The 20,462-nt window shown below is 41.2% G+C and overlaps 1 protein-coding gene across 1 annotated transcript in view; it reads right to left on the bottom strand.

Moving 5' to 3' along the window:
• coro1ca (coronin, actin binding protein, 1Ca) overlaps positions 1-19,833 on the bottom strand; it is a 32,494-nt gene extending 12,661 nt beyond the window's left edge. Inside the window, exons 1-2 of the mRNA XM_079222365.1 lie at positions 19,750-19,833; positions 7,277-7,473 (exon numbers count right to left, since the gene is read on the bottom strand). Of these exons, the coding sequence (XP_079078491.1) occupies positions 7,277-7,471 (195 nt within the window). The 5' untranslated portion in view covers positions 7,472-7,473; positions 19,750-19,833. The remainder of the gene's footprint in view (positions 1-7,276; positions 7,474-19,749) is intronic.
• Positions 19,834-20,462: the final 629 nt, after the last annotated feature.

The following is a 20,462-nucleotide window of genomic DNA, read 5'->3' on the forward strand; positions in this document are numbered from 1 at the left end:
CTTGCAGAAACTTGGTTGACAGAGCCCACAAAGATTAAGACCTACCGAAGCGATCAGTGTTTCGACAACACTCAGAGACTTCTCAGAACATCCCACATGTCACAGTTCAGACATGCAAAGATTCCTGCACAATCTCATACATCAGTCTCAGTGTTCCACCATTTTCAATTAAGTCACCTGCATGAACTTAAAAATATACTTTATGAATAAATCGTTTATATGGTTGACTTGCAGCAATTAACCATGAAGCCCCAAGTAACACTCGAGCTCTGGAGCTGGACCTCCTGATCAACCCGAGCAGGGCAGAGACCACCAGCAGTTCGACCAGAGAGCCAGGCGTTCCTAACATTCCTCACCTCGGCCACAGGCAGCACTTGTATGGCGATGACTAATGTGAGCAAGAGGGCCGCTAGGGTGTCAAATGTAGCACCCTTTGAGGTGGTAATGGTGTTCCAGGGTATGAAGAGCAAACACAAGTGGATCTTGCCTCGAGTCTGCATAAACATCTGATAACATGATACACATGGCAATAATCTGATCATTGGAATTGTTCATACTGACAATTAACAGTTGAACTGAAAACAACAACCCAAGGCTGCACACCGAGTAGCTCGGGACACAAACCGAAATTGCAATGAGGTAGATATACCTGTGGCAACTTGTTGCATTCTCCCTTCGGTCGCTCTGGAAAAGCAGAACTTCCGGCACATTTGCAAGTCTGTATTGGTCTTAAAATGAGGTATTTGTACTAAAACGTCAACCAGGACACCATGTACCAACCACAAGCACAATGAGAGATCCCTCAGGAAAGGCAGAGACAAGAACATAAATCTGACATTAATTAAATCACATGGGGATGAAAAGTCTTTTGGCAAGGCCACACAATGGACACATGAGCACAACTGCTGGTGGCCAATTGGGAGCTCAATGATAGCTCAAATGTTAGTATGAACAGAAATGTCTGGAACTTTTGGTCTCTCAAAAATCCAAGGCTAGTCTAGAGCTCTAGTTTTTAAATAAATCTTGACAGACTTCTTATAGCCCTGTCATACCAACTGTATTGGACAACGGTCTGGTAATCAGACATTTAAATTAGGGATTTAGTTTAATGAGATATCTATCTATCTATCTCTCATTAAACTAAATATATATATATATATATATATATATATATATATATATATATATATATATATATATATATATATATATATATATATATATATATATATATATATATATATATATATATATATATAAATAAATAAATAAATAAATAAATATATATATATATATAAATATAACTGCCTACGTAGACTAAAGAATATTGTGAAATATAGAGACAAGTGATGCATCAAAGATAACATGTCATGGCAATTAATTCCCAGACAAAAGAAACCAGACAAGTAATCCTTCCTACTGCTAAAGAGAGTGGATTTTAGAAGCCAAAAGCCATTTGAAAGAAACTCCCACTGATTTAGAGTTTACACAACCATTGTTTTCAATATATCGATGCTATTGAATAGTAGTCACATCCATCAATCATGAGAAGTGACGACCATGACTGTCAACAAGAAGTTTGTTTACTGTTTGGAGCAATTTGAACCTCAAGCAGAATTCAGGGTGATCTTGTCCAACAGCTTTTTGGCAGCAATCTGTTATTTGGCAGCGAAAAGTTCCACACATGCAGAAACGGCTACATTGGTTTTACAAAAGTAAAACCAAAAAAAGCAAAAGTAAACTTACAATTTTACGTGGGATTAACACCGACTAGGAACCGTCTGGCTACAGTGAGTGAGGCCAGCAGACGGGATGGGGAACTCCGATTCTCTTTAGAATCTGCATCACATCCTGGGGACAGTTCTTGTCAATTTATTTTACAAAAATCTTCTCAGATTTAAATCGGCTATAAATATAAATTTTACTTCCTGCTGGGATTTGTTGAGATTCCTCCAGTTTTGTAGTCAGACTTCAGGTTTGCAATATTTATCAAGACCTCGACTTGCAGGTGAGCAGTTCTATCACACGGACGGTGACATCACATTTTCACAACACTTAAAAAAATAAAAAATAAAAAATAAAAAAAAAAGACCTGAACATACTGAACCAGCCAAGCAAGAAAATCATCTCCAAGGCAACCAGCCTACGGGTATAGGGAGCGTGCTTAGAAGTGAAAATGTCCAAAAAAAACAAGAAAAAAAACAGTGCAAAAAAACCCACCCACACCAACAGAAAGGGGGTAAACTCAGCAGTGGAATACCTAACAAGTCCATAACTACACTACAGACGTCCGTATCCTTCGAAAGGAATGTCTGACGCCTAGAAAACAACCAGTTGCATAGCAACAAGTCAGGCTGCAGAAAATGAGTGAATCACACAGCAATAGATACAAAGCTTAACATTGAAACACACGCACACACAAAAAAAAAATGGATGAACGACATCCCTCAAGGCAGCAGAGGACATTCTTTTCATTCAGACCAGAGGCCTGCACACTTCCTTTCAGCTTAACATGTGATTCACACATGCACACCACGAAGGGGTCTGCAATGCCGTCCAGTGCGGCTCAGTGCTCCATGGAAATTTCCACTTTTACAAGTCTGTGTGTGTATGATAGGGCAGGAACAATACAGTGCAGCACACTACAGGCTGAAAAAATAAAAATAAAAATATATAGATATAGATATAGATATAGATAGAGAGAGAGAGAGAGAGAAAGTAGAAATACCATACAGATATGTACTACAGGTAAATAGTACTGTATATTTCTGGTACATGGCTAGTGATACCATCTAGGTCATAAGATTAAATGCAGATACCATCAAAGACAAGTCCACCGTTTACTACTACGACTACTAAAGTATTTGGAGCAGCTGAAATTTTGAAACTCGTCTATTAGTATTCAGATTCTCCTACAACAGAAGATATTTGCTAGCAGGCCATTGAGCAATACTGGCTAGTGGTTGCTGATGACGGATGACACAGGATCAGTGTTTCCAGTATGTCTAAGGCCGCAGGGATTAGTTCCACGCAAGTCATTTTAAATATCTCAAACAAAACATCAAATACATGTGAGGGGGTCATTAACTTCCATCATCTCTCTGAGGAGACTGCACTGAGTAGACTCTCTGGAGGATGGCCATTTGTCTCCCCAGTGCATGCTGCGATACAGTTCAGCACCTGTGGCCCCAAAAAGGAGCAACTGGATCAACATATTAATGAAAAGATATTTTTAGGGGGAAAAAAAAACATAAAGAACATAAAAAAGGCAGCACACCCCAAATTATTGTGTGCCAAATGTGTGCAACGGTATTGAGTTTGTGATTGAATTGCTCTAAATGCATTAAAATGACTGAAAATAGCTTTGTACAGAACATCTGCCATCATTCAAAATGAAGCATAGCTTTGTCCTAAGGTTAGCAGAAAAAAGAAAGTCTGCTTCATTTAAGCTACCAGGGCTCACTGCTCTTTATTAATAGATTACAAATAGTATTCAGTATTCCAGCAGTCATACTGATCATCACATGAAAACAATTACTTCAATACGGCACTTTGATACAGTGAGTGACGCTGTGACAGAGACAACATCTGACTTCAACCCAGTTCTCTAATCTTGGCCGCTCTTCATATTTCAGCCTATCCCAGAATTCACATGTGTGCCGACACTGCACGAAGCAGCCAATGGCAAGGCAGGGAGGAAATGGTCTTGGAAGGCTGTCAGGCAGGGAGCAGTGAATGACCATATATGGTAAAATCTGCAGTCAGCAGGACTGAGCGGCAGAGGCGGCACAGGCAAAGGGAACTGAGCAGTATAGAAACTGACCAAAGAAAAGACCCTGGATATCATGAACACGCGGTGTCTTCTTGTGAGACGGAGAATAGCTTAGTTATCAGCCAAACTGGCGCAAGCGAGACAACAGAAATAATGCGTCACTGTGCACACACCCAAGGATTACCAACAGCAAAGGTTGAGCACTGAATGAATGGTGCATTGAGGGATTCAATCCAAATCAAACCACACACCTGATATCTGTTAATCCACTTCTGAACAGAGGCAGTATTTGAAGCACTAACGTGGACGTTAAGCAATGCTCTCTGTGGTGTTATGGCTGTAGTTTAGGTCAATCTTAAAAAAGAAATGGACAAAAGAGGAAACGAAAGATGCTAACAACTGACAAAATGACTAACCCACCGTCTGCATGGAAAATAAAAAATATACTAATGGCTAAAACAGGATAGACAGCATGTGATTTTAAACAATGGCATGCTTAGATAAATCAAATGAGGGATATTAACCAGAGCAACTGTAATGATTCACTGAAACTTCCCTTCTCATATGTGCAGCAGACAAAGAGGAATTATCAGGAAGGTTTCACTGAACACTTGCTAGCTGCTACTTTCACTCCCACAGCTTCCTTCATATGGAAATCAAGGAATAAATTAGCAGGCATCCTGCTAAGAAAGAGAATGGAGAAGATTGAAACCATGAGGCAAGGGAATGACATGTGTTGAGCTGGACATCTGAAGCCCTCTCTATAAATCCCTGTGTTCTGACAGGAGGAAGCAACAATACTCATGGCTGTGCTGAGTCACGGCGGCCTGCCACAGTAACCTCACCCTACTGAGTCACACAAAGACATGGCTCCATTGGTCCATGAGGCTCAGACCTCAGGTCAGTGCCACAACATCAACCTCTGAACATTAAGAGATGCTTTGGCATCCATTTTTAGATCCATAAAATTAGAACAAAGAGTAGGTTTTTCAGAATATAGGCTGAGGGAGTGCAATGCTTTCTGGGGAGGGAGAGGGGACTCATTTCAATAATTCAACCTCCTAACGTTATTGCGTCACCTTAACAAAGACGGTGCACAGTTGCATATGGCTTAATTGTGAAGGGGGAAGGTGCATCATCACACTCCTGCCTCCCCCAGCCGAAGTGTGGTCATGACAAAGAGCTGCGCTGGGAGAAAGCGTGGGACAAAGGCCCTGAGCAGCTGGCTGCCCAGAGACTGGGAGCAACACAGTCTAGGCAGATGGGTGAGCCGGACAGATGCACCCTCACATTAGGGATGGAAAGGAGTGGGAGGGTGGGGGTGTTTCGGGAATGTGTGCCCTTGAAACAAAATGAAATGTGGACCCGGCTGATTCAAACTGCACGTGTCCTTCAATCAGACAGAGTTTCATCCGCAAAGCAGAGCTGTGTCTGACAAAAGCTACTAAAGTAAAACACGTGTACAGTCGGCACAACAACAAAGGCATACTCATTCACATATAAAGTAGTTTTACCATTTTCTAATTAAGGAGGCAACATACTAATCATTGTTTAATCAGAAGTTATCTTTGGAGCTAAGAGCAACTCTGTTTTACTGATCTACTGCAGAGGTCTAGTCGTACCGTTTGCACTCGCCCCACTTTAGAGACCTGCATTGCCAGCCCAGAATACCGTGGTGATAAATGCCAAAAATAGATGTCAAGAAAAAGAATAAATCAAAAATTAAAAAAGGGAATGCCTATTAATTTAAGATCGGAAATTAATTGTGTTGCCATGACCCAACAACGGACTTTCTTTATACGCTAGGCTATACAACTGGTTTGGTAATAGATACTTTTCACACTGTCCAAAGACTAACATACACATAACTATTATTATAACTACTATTATTCTTAAATAAAATGGTATTTCCCTTTCAGCTCCAGTGTCTCAATGCATTGCCTGTTGAAATGAGGAAAACACGATATCTGAAGGATTAGTCTGTGTCACGCCTGCCAGATTGTATGTGGGAAGATCTAAAAATCAAGAGTTTTTTTTATCTCCAACTTGAGGAAATTGCCTGAGGTTTGCTCTGCAAATAAAGACCTCAGTCTCTCACAACTTGTTCAGTTCAGTAGTGAAAGTAGACTTTGTTTTATAGACACACCATTACTGTACTGGGACATGACATGCAGAGGGCAGATCATTCAAACGCAGACGGAAGGGCGGGAGGAGTGTGAAACTGGTCAAGCCTGCAGCCCACCTCCAGTACGAGCTATTGTATTGAATGACGTGCTGAGAGGTGCAAGCTGTGCGATGACAGGCCTAAGGATCCGGTCCCCGATGCCAGAGCCTTCTCAAATGACATGGCAGTCTACTGGTGTACACTAATTACAGGCCCAGGTTAGATCTGTCAACAATATTGCAGTACTTATGTCACTCACTATGTCAGGATCTGCCACTTGGCCAATGCTCGAGTTGCCAAACAGAAACTACAACAACCGGCAGTTCGCACTATGGCACCCAAGGGCTCACTAGGGGACATGCCAGAGTCCCCTGTTGGATTCAGTCGGATCTCTATTGCACCTTAATTAGACCAATTATGAGGGTTCAAACAAAAAGGGAGGGATGCATTCACCCAACTAACTAACTCAAGATGGAGTTGAGCGATTCCTTATATGGATGCAAGGATCAGGAGACTGTTCGCTCCAGGGCTTTTGAGAAGTTTCTGCTGTACACATGAGGGTGTTTGAAACAGCCCGCTACTAAACATTAATCCCAAGGTACACTGTCAACAGTCCCGCTTCTAAGAGGTAAAGTCTCCAATGCTAATTATTATTTACTGAACACAAAACATTGGAAATGGGCCATTACTCTCATACAATAGACGATATCATGATTTTGTTTTTTCAACTCACCCAACCTTTTAAGTTTGTTATGTTTACATTGACTTCAGTCCAAATATGATCCCAGAGAGAAAGGCATTCCTTCCCTTTATATCATCACTGACGTAAAGACAATATAATTTCACCCCATCCCCCAATCTAAAAATATCCAGCCATAATTGGATCTACTTAAATCATCTATAACAAAAACATTACATGCATAGCTGCACTCTAAAAAAGGTTAGCATCATACTGTTTTAACCAGTTCCCTTTCAAATTGCAAGAGTTTTAGGGTGTTAGACATGTTGGTTAACATAACCATCATTGATTGTAGGTGAAGACTAATCTCAAAAAGTTGTAATTAAACATATTTATTTCACTCCACAAACTTCAGCTTTTGTATAGAGGAGACACCATATTGAAATTTCTGTCACTGAGAAAAAGACAAGTGTTATTAAAGCAATATTAAAACATTTTAATCAATGAAAGCTAAAACAAAGTTGCTGATTTCACCTCGGAGCAAATAATACAAGCTACCTAAGAACCCTGTGGCACTCCCAGCAGTCTGAAGAGGCCCTGACAATGCAGTGCTTATCCAATGTGGCATTAAATAATCTTACAAAATACAATAGAAACTTACCTTTTGAAGAGGAAGAACAAGGAAAGCACCTCCACCACTGGCCTCAATAATTAAGGCAACAAACTTGGGGTTGACTGCACAGAAGGAGCTGTCCCATGTGACCCGTGACACCCGGATATCATCGTAGCATTGGTCATTTTTTACCGCCTGGCCAAAGACGTGACGGAATTTGCTCTGCCGTACAACTCGTTTCATATCTGTGCAAAGAGCAGAGAGGATGATTTAACATATGCTCATAATCAGTTTAAGATAATAGGTGTGAAGAGATCTGCAATATGAACAAATACATATATAGACTACTTGAAAGACTTGAGAACATAGACATCCCATCCCCAAACTGCAGCAAAGCCTTGAGATCATATGAGAGCCTTTTTCCACGAAACGCATTCAACTCTCACTAAGGGTGTTTTGTTACAAACCACAGCTACCTGCTATATTGCGGTGCTGACAGTTTCAAAGAAGAGTATTCCCAACATCTTGTAGCTTGAGAATATGAATTTGACAATCAATTTTGAAAGGGGGAGGATGATGTGCGAGTATGATGGTTCAGGTTCATTGTAACACGCTTTAAGGAATGCTACTCTGACAGACATTTCTACATTTTACTTCACGAAAACCTTCTGCTGGGTAAGAATAGGGGAATATGATATTTTCAAGCCAGATCCCCAAACAACACTCACTTTTATCCAATATCTACCGTGTGGGTTCTCCTCAACCCTGTGACCACAAATCAAGCATCTAGAGTTCCATAAATTGTATAAATTAAAAGAAGCAATACACTACAGTTTACCCACAACATTTTATGTTTATGCCTTTGTGTCGCCGTCACAATGTGGCACAATACCACGGCAAGACACAGGAGTGGGACCGGAAATGAGGAGGTGTCTTTCAAAGAATAGATGCCACCTTTTGAGCCATATCCAGAATTTAACCAACCTGGAACCGACATGTCTCGACAATAGAGACCCCAATAACCAGGATTTGAGGATCTACTGTGGATAACGTTGCAGGGTTTACCCCTCTATAGAAGACTGCAGATTAACAGCCTGCTTGTGACTAGAGGGAGCCAACCTGTTTGCAGCAGAACGGGCCCGAAGTGGATTGAGAGGAAGAGTCGGCATTAGAACCACCAGAAACCCAGCTGGGAGGAACCCTCCAGTGACAGAACTGCCCGACACTGATGGACAAGATCCAGAGAGCGCAACCGGGTGGCCGCTGCAGGGACAGTGGCAGCAAAAAAAAAGGAAAGAAAAAAGAACGGGCTCTGGGGCTTCGGCTAAGGACGTCACATTGCCACCGCTGGATTTCTCAGGAGCAGACGTCGCTGGACAGCGAGCAGGATCAGAACACGCTCCAGATATTCTGGATACAGGCCAGTTACACCAGCATCGCCTGGGTGGTCCAGGGCTTCGTCAGGTGGAGTGACCTTCCACCCATTACGAAAGTGTTGAAGCCCACAGCATGAGATGGTGGAGTTCATAGCTCAGATTTTCCTGGCTTCTGGACAGTAAGGAGACCTTCTTCCACAGCGCAAGCGTGAGCGTACAAGACCTTCTTTGAGGTTAGTAACTTCTGTTAAAGCGCAACCTTTCATAAGCAAACAGTTGTGATGTTATTTGTATTCCCTGTTGGCTAGTTAGCGCCATTGCTCGTATATATGAATAATTAACAAAACAAACATGCTTGATGACATTTCATGACTGTTTTCACTGCCAGTTTCTTCTCATCTTCAGTTGAATTTTAAACATCTAAAATCCTAAAACATTTCATATATATATTCCCCTTTAAATCACCAGTTTGTTGGAGATAGATAGATAGATAGATAGATATATACACACACACACAACACCTATAAAGAGCCACTTCCAAGGAAAAATAGGACATACCCAATACAAACAGAAACAGACTTTGTAGCTGGATCAGCTAAAATCTTCACCAAGACAAGAATCTGCTGGCAGACGAGAGCTTTGGAAAACAAGCACATTCAAAAGCTACAAGTCCTCGTGCTGTGCTTAAAATAACAGACCACTGCCAAAGATAATGGAAAGCTGGCCAGTTTCAGATAAACTAAGGTCAGAACCGAGGGCCAATCCAGCCTACAACCTGAAGAAAGACAAAAGCTCTTAAGTGATCCTTGTTTCTTAAAGCTCCTCAAATCTTTTTTTTTTTTGGGGGGGGGGGGGGGGAGGGGGGGGGGGGGGGGGGGGGGGGGGGGGGGGGCAGAGAGGAGGAGGAGAGACCCAGCACATGGTAACAGTTTCCCGGCCTGAATCACCAACATGATAAAAGCACAGCACAGGATGTGTTTTGGACGTGGGTTTCCATTGTGTGTCTGCGCGAGAAAGTAAGGGAGTGAGTGAGAGCAAGAAAAGCTTGTATGGCAAGTTTCTGACAGGACAAGGATAACAACACAAGCAGGAAGTTCTTCCTGTCGGGATGTGGGAGTGTCCTAACAGCCTTTCTGTAAAACACATCAGTAATTACAACTGTTTATTTTTGATGTCTCTAAACACTGAGTGAGCTAAAAGACAACTCTGCTTCAGTTGAAATCTTCCCTAAATTGAGGATTTTCCAGTTCTCATTGAGTTACATAAGATCGTCTAAATCCTTCTCTAAAGGCATGTGGATCAGAAGGGCGTCTAGGAAACCGAATTTGATTACTCCGCGAGAGTCGGCCTGATGCACACCAAGAGCAGCGGTCTGACATCCAACTATTGACAGTCTCCAGGAATTCTGGTAGATGCATTATAATTTTAAAATAGATGTTTTTATTTTTTAAAGGCAAGAAATTGATTCTCTCACAAAAGGGGTTAAAAAAAAACGTAATTATTCCCTTATTTCACAGCATGTCATTGGCAGCAAATAATAAGCTTTTCCTCTTGTAAAACTGTTATTGTTTGTTGCATCAAATTTTATTAGCATCTGCTATAAATAATACAGCCGCTGCTGTGTGTATGTTTTAGCACGCATAAGCGTTCTTTATGTGAGAGAGAGATAGATATTGGCCTGTGAGTCTGGGCCTGTATCTTTTAGTGACAATTCCTGCATTGTACGCTTCACTATGAGATTATAATGATATATCACATGATTGGAAGAAAGTTGGATTTGGTTTAATACAATGAACTAAATTAAATACAATTTCCAGCAACAAGAGACATAGCTGTGTCTCTTGAAAAAAAAGATGGGGGAAAAAAAATTAACGCTATACATGACTGTTTGGTTGGCTGCAATCCGTCTCTAAGACATGTTTAGCAACATCAGGGAAATACCGCCACAGGAAAACAAAACAAGAGTAAGAAATATGAACTTGTGTGTAAAAATATTGCTTATAATTTCAAACAACTCTTAAACTTCTCTACAAGATTTTAGTCTGGAAAACATCCATTGTCAATGGACTGTGCTTGGCAGCTGGCTGCTCGACCAATCAGCAAACTGTGGGAAGATGATGAGAATAAGCAGAGCTTTATTTTATTTTTTTTACAGAGCACTGACACGGTGCCTCTCAACTACTTAACGTTGTGAAGAATTACTTCAGATATAAAATGAAGCACGATTGCATGGCCTATTTCTTACCTGAAATGAAAACAGATTTTGTTTTGGCACAATATTGAAATATTTCAAAAATGTCTTTCCATGTTGGTAAAACCTAATGGTCACATATCAAGTCAAGTGCAGTACAGTTTCATGATGTGTCGCTGCCAAATTCCCCTTTAAATCACCTGTTTGTTGGCTAAAGGCTGACCCAATCATCTACAGAGTAATTCTTATTGATGACACACCTAACCCACATGAATGCTATTGAGCTCAAGCAGTGACACTATCCTGTTGCTCTTTGCTCTGTTAATTTGCAGTGGAATAGTACATTGTTTTATGCAGGAGATCTTCATAAGATGTGCTGTTTTACAACAATAGTGTGACTAGCTTTGACAAAACAATCACTGCATTCTTGAGGTTAGTCTGGGCCTGCACAAAGATCCCCAGTCACACTAGGATTTATCTCCACTAACAGCAGGAAATGTTCAACACCATATGTTACTGTTGTTACAATCAATCAAGGAAACAAATCAGGACCAGTTCCATCCCAATATGCCCAAGATGATAGCTAAATGTGACCTATGATACAGTCACAGAAAAAAAAACATTAATAAATCCTCTCCAAGATCACCAAAACTGACAGTTTGGATTTTAAACCTTTTAAAGAGAGGCTGGGGCTATTTCAGTGTACACGCTGTAGGTCAGAGCAGACTGGGTTGGGTCACAGCCGACTATGCAACACTGGGTCTTTGTGAGTAAGCCTTGTTGCGTTTCCTGACGATCCTTTTCAGGAAGAAATCACCATTTCTTAGTCACTGGATGCTCACCGTGGTTAGCAGCCATTCCAACTGATACATGTGGCAAGACAGAAAAGGAACAAAAAAAACATTAGGGTTCATTTTTGCAGGGTAATCACTTATTTGTATACAGTTGGGGAATTTACCATATGTCAATTAATACATTTATATCAGGAGCACAGGGCTGGGCAATATGGCCTAAAATATAAAATATGTTTTATTTCACGGCGGACAGTGCTATTTGTTGCGTGTAGTCTCTCGCGTGTGCTGTCCCGGGTGCTGAAATCTAGCGGAGGAGATTGATAGACGGTCTCAACAAAGCCAGCTATTTTTTTTATATATATATATATATATATATATATATAAAAAAAATCACGACCATGCATTTGATGCTAGTATTGCCCATTTTGTAGCCGTATCTGTTAAAAAAAAAAAGGAATAGTCCTTGAAGTCAGATATTTGTCCTCCTTTCATTAGACCACGGGTGCCCAATACGTCGATCGCGATCTACCAGTCGATCGCGGAGGTAGTGCGGGTAGATCGCATGCCATTTAAAAAATAACAATAATTAAAAAAAATTTAAAAAACTTTAGCGACAAAACCCAGCTCCCAGTGTGCAAATTAATGTCAATCACTACGGAAGCTGCGCCCGCAATGGTTGGCCGCTTGAATGGATGTATTGCCAAGTACAGGGAGATGTTTTCCCCGACTTCCTTAATTACCACTGCATAATACACCAACAAGCATGATGGGCTACAACGCTAAACATGAAAGAGATCACGGATGTGGCAACAAAGATCGTCTAATCGAGCGAGAGCTCTTCAAAGACAGATGTTCTGTGCGCATCTGGAGAAGGACTGCAGTCACTCTGACTTCCTGCTGCACACTGATGTGAGATGGCTTATAGAGCTCTGTCCGGAGATACAGGAGTTTCTCCATGTTGTTAAACATGCAGAATACAACCAACTAAGAGTATGTCAATATGCTCACGTTTCTGAATTACAATTTAAAACGTGTGTAAATTGTGTGTTCCCCTGAAGGAGGGAGCAGCAAGACGTGGGACTGTAATAAGTCATTTTGATTTACTTTTAAACCCTTGCGCTTTAATTATCGGGTAGGATGGACAATTTTTTTAAACTTTTGGACTTTGAATGGCACTTGCAGCCCAGTTATTCTTTAGTTATTTTGCACGTTCAGAGGCTTGATTGCTATGTTGAGCTACCTTTAAAGCTTTATTTGTACTTTTTCTTTACTTTTAAAGCATATTTGCACTTTAATTTGTATTACTATTTAATTTATTTGTTGTGATGATGTTCTGATGTTCAGATCTTGTTACTCAAATAATTTGAAGTTCAAATTTCAACATTTTGAGTTACTATTCTTAATTTGCTATGGGAAATAGTCATTAGATTAGTCGATTAATCAAAAAAATAGTCGATAGATTAGTCGTTTATGAAAATAATCGCTAGTTGCAGCCCTAGAGTCAGCCTTTTTCCACATGAAAAAGATTAAGTCCAAACACCGTTCCACCATGACTGATGACCATTTGGTCTGCCTGACGCTGACTACCAGCAGCTACTGTCCGGACTATGCAACCCTGCTGGTTCCATGCAGTGAAGTCATCAGAGTAAAATGTAATGACCAAAAATGTACAGAATTGTATTGTGTCATAAGGGTTCATGCAGTTATGCAAGGTACGCCAATATTGTAAATATAAAGTATACTCTGTATATTTATACATTAATAATGCTTATGCTTATATATGCATTATTAATGTAGGTAGATCTTTTTGAATTGGTCATTTTAAAAGTAGCTCGTGAGCCAAAAAAGTGTGGGCACCCCTGCATTAGACTAACTACAGTGAGCCATCCTGTACCCTTTGGTGAAGCAAGAAGAAAAGCACTACAAGACTGGTTTCCCTCATCCAGTGGACCACACAGTTATGAATAATTTAAAATAATACAAATGAAGTGATAAAGTGGCATCTTTGAAAAGTTAAAAACAAACTTGAAAGACAACCTCCAAATAACTGTAGGAGCCAAATTAAAGTCAACTCTGAATCCAGGAAATCGATTTTCAATATTCAGCTTTTATGGCCCACCCTCTTTCCCAAACATAAACGTCATAAAGAACACAGCTGACATTTGTACGCAACAATGTCAACAGGGGCTGTGTTGAGGCAGTAAAAGGCTGGCACCAGTCTGACAGCCTCAGACACCCGGCAGAGAGACAGAGCAAGAGAGACACACCTTGGGGGAATGCTATGCTACTCAGTGTCACTCTCCTGAGATTTGCAGCTCACTGATCCAGGCACAATTCAAGCAAAAGGACAATTTGTTGGGCAAATCAGATGAAAGGAGAGCTATGTACCTCATTGCCTCCTGAGCCAGCAGAGCTGACCCTGATGTGCAGAGACAAAAGGAGGACTCCACAGCCTGAGGAAATGACCAACAGGAAATGGGACGAGTGTGACACACTTTCCAGCATCCTTCTCTGCATTCCTAAACTCCATTTATATCTGACAATTCTGGTGAGGAAATGTGGGTCTTATGAAACATTTAGTGCTATACTTCACTTTCATTGGTTATTCAAACCACTTGCATACCAAGACTACAAACACAAATGATATGGTTGTCCTTTTCCTTGTAATTTCACGAAATGGCAATCTTGTCATGAGTCAGTAAAATAAAAGACAATCCTACATTTAACCAACAGAATAATTTAGAGACCCTTCATGCTCGTTGTTGGGCTCACCTCACAGTACAGACGGCTGCCTTCCAGTAAACCAATTGGAAATTGTTTTGCTGCACTTCTGCATCGGTTTCACTTTTCAGACCTGGAGCTTGCTGCCTGCTGAAAGCTGCAGGTTTTTCCCTGGACCCTGACAGTTGAAACATTTTCAATTTAGGCTAAATCACTTCTAATCACAGTGGAGGAGGGGCCGCAGATTTAGAGCAGCATTATGACGAAACCGTCATAGTCTCTACAAGTTATTTTAGAAAACTACCGTTTAAGCTGTATGTGCAAGTATTTCCGTTACTCTTCCATACGTTTTTATCATCAAACATGCCAAGTGTAAATATTTCTGAGACGATTCCTCCTGAGGTTGTTGCCCTGAATTGGTATCACGAAATGTAGTGTTGACAGAAAATAGACACGTTTCTAACAACTGGTTGGACTTGACAGTAAAAACCACAAGTCCTCTCACAGCCTTAAAAGGTTAAGTCAGAGACAACACTTTCAAACCGAAACTAAGTGAAAAAGAAAAACTTTATGAACCTTAGTAATTGACTAAATACACATATTTTCAGAATTACTCTTTGACTGATCTTTAACACTAGAAAAACAAACAAAACATAGCAGCTGTTGTATGTGCATACCACTTGAAACTACAATGTGAAGCTTGTTTGGACTGAAGCAGAAGAGTATTCCTGTGGAAGCGGAAGTCACTGGCACGCATAAAGCCCATGCAGATACACCCAATCAGCAAATAAAACAAGGGCTCAACCATGTTTCTCAACAAGTCTTATCTGCTACATGTTTAATTTCGCAATTCCTTTGTTTGTTGGGGCTTTTCATCATTGCTGTTATTGCCGACTTCCCTGCTATGTGGCTTCTAGTGTCATCTTGGCAGCCAAAGTCCAGGTCACTGCAAGGCAGGCACTAACAAATGGTCGGCTCATATGTCTACAATACAGGGTGGAGGCTGCCTGTGACAGTATTAAAAATGTATTGTCAGAAGGTTTCATATTGTAACTTTAGAGACAGCGAGTAATGGTCAAATCCCTCCCCCCCCCCCCACACTTTGCCCATGCCATCCCTCGCCACCACACACACACACACACACACACACACACACACACACACACACACACACACACACACACACACACACACACACACACACACACACACACACCAGTGATGTCGCCTCAGTGCTCCCCATACACTGGCTGCCTTTTGCCCTTTGTCACCAAGACCGCATGAGACGCCACCTAAGTCGCCTTCCTGTAACCAAGGCCACGAACCACCATTGGAATCAGATTCCAGCTACATTCCAGTGCTTTTTGCAACAAAGAGATAAGGTGCTGCTTTTACACCTTTCTCCCACCCCAAGTGACCATGTAGCCTGTGCTCTGCTCAGTTGGAGTACAACTGGAACCATTTCCGCACTAGTGTTTTCAAGAATGTTACTGTATTCTTTATAGGAAATGAGAATTGCAGACACAGGAGCAATGTGGCTCAAAGTCCAACTCACTGCTAGATAACACATAGACTGAACCAATTACCAGGTCCAATCAAATGTCTCCATGTAGGTAAAGGTTGTATACACACACACACACACACACACACACACACACACACACACACACACACACACACACACACACACACACACACACACACACACACACACACACACACACACACACACACACACACACACACACACACCAATGACGTGGCGTGTCAGACATTTACAGATGAAAGGATTTCAACACCAAAAGTCAAATCACAAAGTTTTGCAAACTACCCATTTCAAAAAAGGGGAAGCATGACACCTTAGATTTTAGACATGGCCAACATTAACATCCATCCATGTCTGTATGTTTAGTTTGATGCTGACCATACTTTAGATTTTACTCCGGCACAAACCACATTTCCAACTGCATTTCTGTGCTGCAAGACTTAGAAAGGTCCATAATATGAGATAGGCATTTCGACCAAACCTGAGCCAGAGGCTCATAGCTAACGGTGCTAACAGCGGCAACAGCACAAACTATGGCAAACATGCTGGCAGAGCTAACAGTGTTTAGCTAAGGGGGAACCGGTGGGTAGTTGCTCACCGACAGTTATCAGCGCTAACCGCCATATGAAAGCAGTGCAGAATGGCGGCCGTGAACTAGCCAGTGTGGCACGCTCACATGCACTAAAATCATGGGGGCCAGCCTGGCTACAACAAAGCAAAGAGAAGCTCGGATAACAACACACACAGGGGGAGATCAACTTCATGCTCTGCTCAGGTAGACATAACTCTACAGTACTGCATCTTTAACAGCAAATAGTAATTTACTGATATATTAATGTTCTGAATGTTGAACATTGCTCCTTTAAAAACAAATTACAAAAAAAGAGACCAACGCCTATACTTTTTATCATAAAAGTCAAGGTTTAAACGAGACTAATTTTAAAGTCCTACAAAATGACTCACAGGAAAATCTCTAGTTTCATGAGTGTTTGTGTGTAGGATTACTTTAGTAACTACAGCAACACAACTGGAACATATACTCTACCTAAGATGTCACTTGCTTCTTTCCCATCAGGTGATCAACATAACAGACACTACAAGAGGACAAAAGGAAATCTCTGAAATATTACAGCTTGAGTACATAGAATGTCCCTTCTTCTTCATCTTATTTCCCCTCCCCCAATGAGCAATGCACAAACCACTGCTCCATTTCAACAGATGTTGTCAGCTGTGGTGGGAAAGCCCAATGGAAGAAATGGTATTAGTCTGTGTGTATATGTGCAATTGCTAAACTGTAAAGCAATAAAGCGGTAACGGGCTCGTCGAAACAGGAGAGGGCATCAGAAATTCCTCTTTGATTTGCAAACTTATTTCTAAAAAACATATAACCGATACAAGAGAGGGAGAAATCATAGTTCACCCTATATGTAAAATCTGACAAGCCAAGACAGACAACCATTTAGATTTCTATTTTAATATGCAATACTTAATCATGGCTTATTAAAGAGTGATGGATTGTATTCTTAAACAATTCTAGTTAATACAACATCCACTGTTCTCAGGCCATGTGTGATTTTTTTTAACCAAATAAGAATGAGCCGCATGTGATCTTCCATCTTCAGCCTGGTCCAAACCAATAAACACACTAATATGAAAAAAGAAATTGTAGCAAGGAAACTCATCATGTAAATCAAAAATCATTTGAAGAGTCTCTGGCAGAAAGGCCTCTTGAAAGTGTGGATTGAGATAACATCTTGAACCGACAGGACTGGACACAAACTGGGGTATTTCTGACATGTTAAAAGAATGCACTATTCAAGTCCAAGTGAGATGAAGATGCCAAACTGTTGACCAAATATTTAGCTTATTTCCACATGATTATTTCAGTAGCGTGATATGAGAACGAACTGTAACAGGGGAGATATAAAACTGCTGCTTAGCTAGTTCTATCTTAAGTACACATTCCTTAGTCCACAAAAACGAAGCCTGTCTGAACCTGTACTTGTTAACCATGTCAGTATAATAATGAACAAGGACTTCAGATGGCCAGCAGGAAAAAGCTGGACCTCCAACAACACTGATAAAGTAGATGTAATGAATGTTTTGAATGCTAAACGTCATGATCTTTTTGACATGAAACCAATTAAAATAGTTAAAAACGCACTTGTGATTTCACCACGGCCCACATCAGCGCTCCTTGATGCAGCTAATAGGAACCAACACTCCTTCACATCTTGTGCTTATTTCCCTGTGCTTCCTGACCCACTTCCTCCCTAGCTCTGGTGAAGAAAGGCCGGCTACACACGTCTGAAGACCTTGTACTGCAGCACAACCAGCAGAGGTTGATGTGCATGGAATGGCTAACATGCCCAAACACAGCTGTAGTACTGTTGACTGTTCACCCTGGGGTCACCCTGTCAGCGTTCACCTGCTCTGCATCCCACAGCGAGTCTCGGCGAGGGAAACGCCTGAGACCCCGAAGCTGTTTACACACGCAAGTAACCTGGTTCAAGACTGTAACCTGGTTCAACACTGGGGCCAAACATAATAATCATGTTGCTCTTTTGGCACACTAGCCAGTCATTACACATCAAACTTCTATATTGTCATGAACAAGCAAATGAGTCGGTGGTGGCGTACAGAAGGAGTAGGGTCACACAGGACTAGTTGGGTCATCACTCTCTGGGTTCAAACTACTCAAATGTGAGGATATGCTGCTTGTCTCTATTTTGTGTGATTATTAATTGAATATGAATGGGACGACGGTTAAACAAATCCTAACAATATTCCTTTATTTCACTTGTGTCATAAACCCTAACCCTATAGACGACACTTTGAATAAATACAAAAATCAATAATAAAAATAATCTGGTAGCCTTACTCATGACACACTACAAGATTACATGTTCCTGTCAAAACAATGAGCAAACCCAATTTGATCACAACATATTTGGTCCAGTTGTGGATAAAATAATAATGTACCATCTTACTTTACATTAAGCAAAACCCTTGTTCTGCAAAAGGGCTCAAATTAAAAACACCTGTCACCATAATACCGATGGACTCAGGTGCAGCTGTTCTGTCTGTCCACATTGACGTTAACGTTGATATAACAGGTTGAGGCAGATACCTGCAGAGATTCTGCTCAATTTCATCCCAACAATTCTGCACGTGCTATGGCCCAACAAGCATACTAGCTGGTGGAAGACACAGTGGTTATTAATTTGGGTTACATTCTTAGTTGCTAGCAAAAAGCAGTGACCGCTTCAACGCCATGAGCCTTTCCTCCCCGTTTATCTTCCATACCAGTGTGTGTTAGTGGGTCAAACCGGAACCCGGCATCTGGATGAATCTTGCTATTGAAATGAAATGGCGAAGTTGAAATTGACAACAAATAAATAATCGTCTCTATAAATGAAAGAGTTAATTCTTGAATATTTGAACGGTTTGAGTCCATTAGAGCCAATAGCAGCAGTCGGGGTGCCAGGGGCCAGGGCGCGGTTGTGCTGCCTGCACCTTCTTGCATGTATCGTTCCGGAGATAAGTTTTCCTGCCGCACTGTGGTTAGCTACCCCACCCAGCACTGTAACGTGCACCAGCACATTTCATGTCGTTCATGATCCACCAAACAACAAAAGGAACTGTTTGAAATCATCAATTGCTCTGATTATTGGTGAGAAACTTTTTTGGCGATGTCAGTTAACCGCCTTTGAAGGCTCGTGCTAGCTAAAAAAAAAAACTGTTCCACGGACTATCCCGATTCATTTTTAGCTCGCGCATGCACTTTCGGCTGTAGCTTGAAAAACGAAGACCGTTCGCAACCAATTTAAGGGTGGGGGTGGGGTGGCAACAACCAAACAGAGTCTAAACAATCCACATAATCTGTAACCTACCTTCTGAGAGGAAAATAAAAGTATTCCCGAAAGCCGAATGATAGCACACAGTAGTCCTACGCTCTTCCCTCTTGATTTCTCCCTCTGCCGGAGCCGCTGCTGTGCTGACACCAACCGCTCTGTGTGCTCTTTGCCCACTCTGACGCTAGTCCCGCCCCCTCGCTTGGCTTGGCGAGGCTTGTGTGGACCAGGGGCCTTTGACGGACGGCTTCAACGCCCAATCAGAGCGACGTTTTGGATAACAAGGGAACATAACTCACGCCTCTTTTCTTCAGGTTCCCAGATAGCGAAAATCACATCAATTGTGTGTTCATGGCGGCTTTATGCCATTATAATCTCATGTGGTACTATAGTTTGTGTGTGTCTATTTACCATCTTTTTCTAAATCATTATCTCCCTATTATTATTATTATTATGATTATATTATGAGAGAAAGTAATTCCTTGATCCTTAGATTTTGTATGAAGGCTGCTGCTAATTTCACGAATACAAACTGCAATATCCAGTTTGTGATACGCAGGAAGACCATGGAACATGTTTATACAAGATTACTGATCTCGATGTAATTTTATCACATCAAAAATATATTCCAATTCTCCTGAAGAACACAATGTACCACAAGTGTGTTACAGCCCCACAAGATGGCGTTATTTTACACGTTCAGAGTGATGCAGAACTTTGACAGAAGAAAACAGCTGTATTCCATCATCCCA

Source organism: Taurulus bubalis, assembly GCF_910589615.1.
Source record: "Taurulus bubalis genome assembly, chromosome: 8".
Taxonomy (NCBI): domain Eukaryota; kingdom Metazoa; phylum Chordata; class Actinopteri; order Perciformes; family Cottidae; genus Taurulus; species Taurulus bubalis.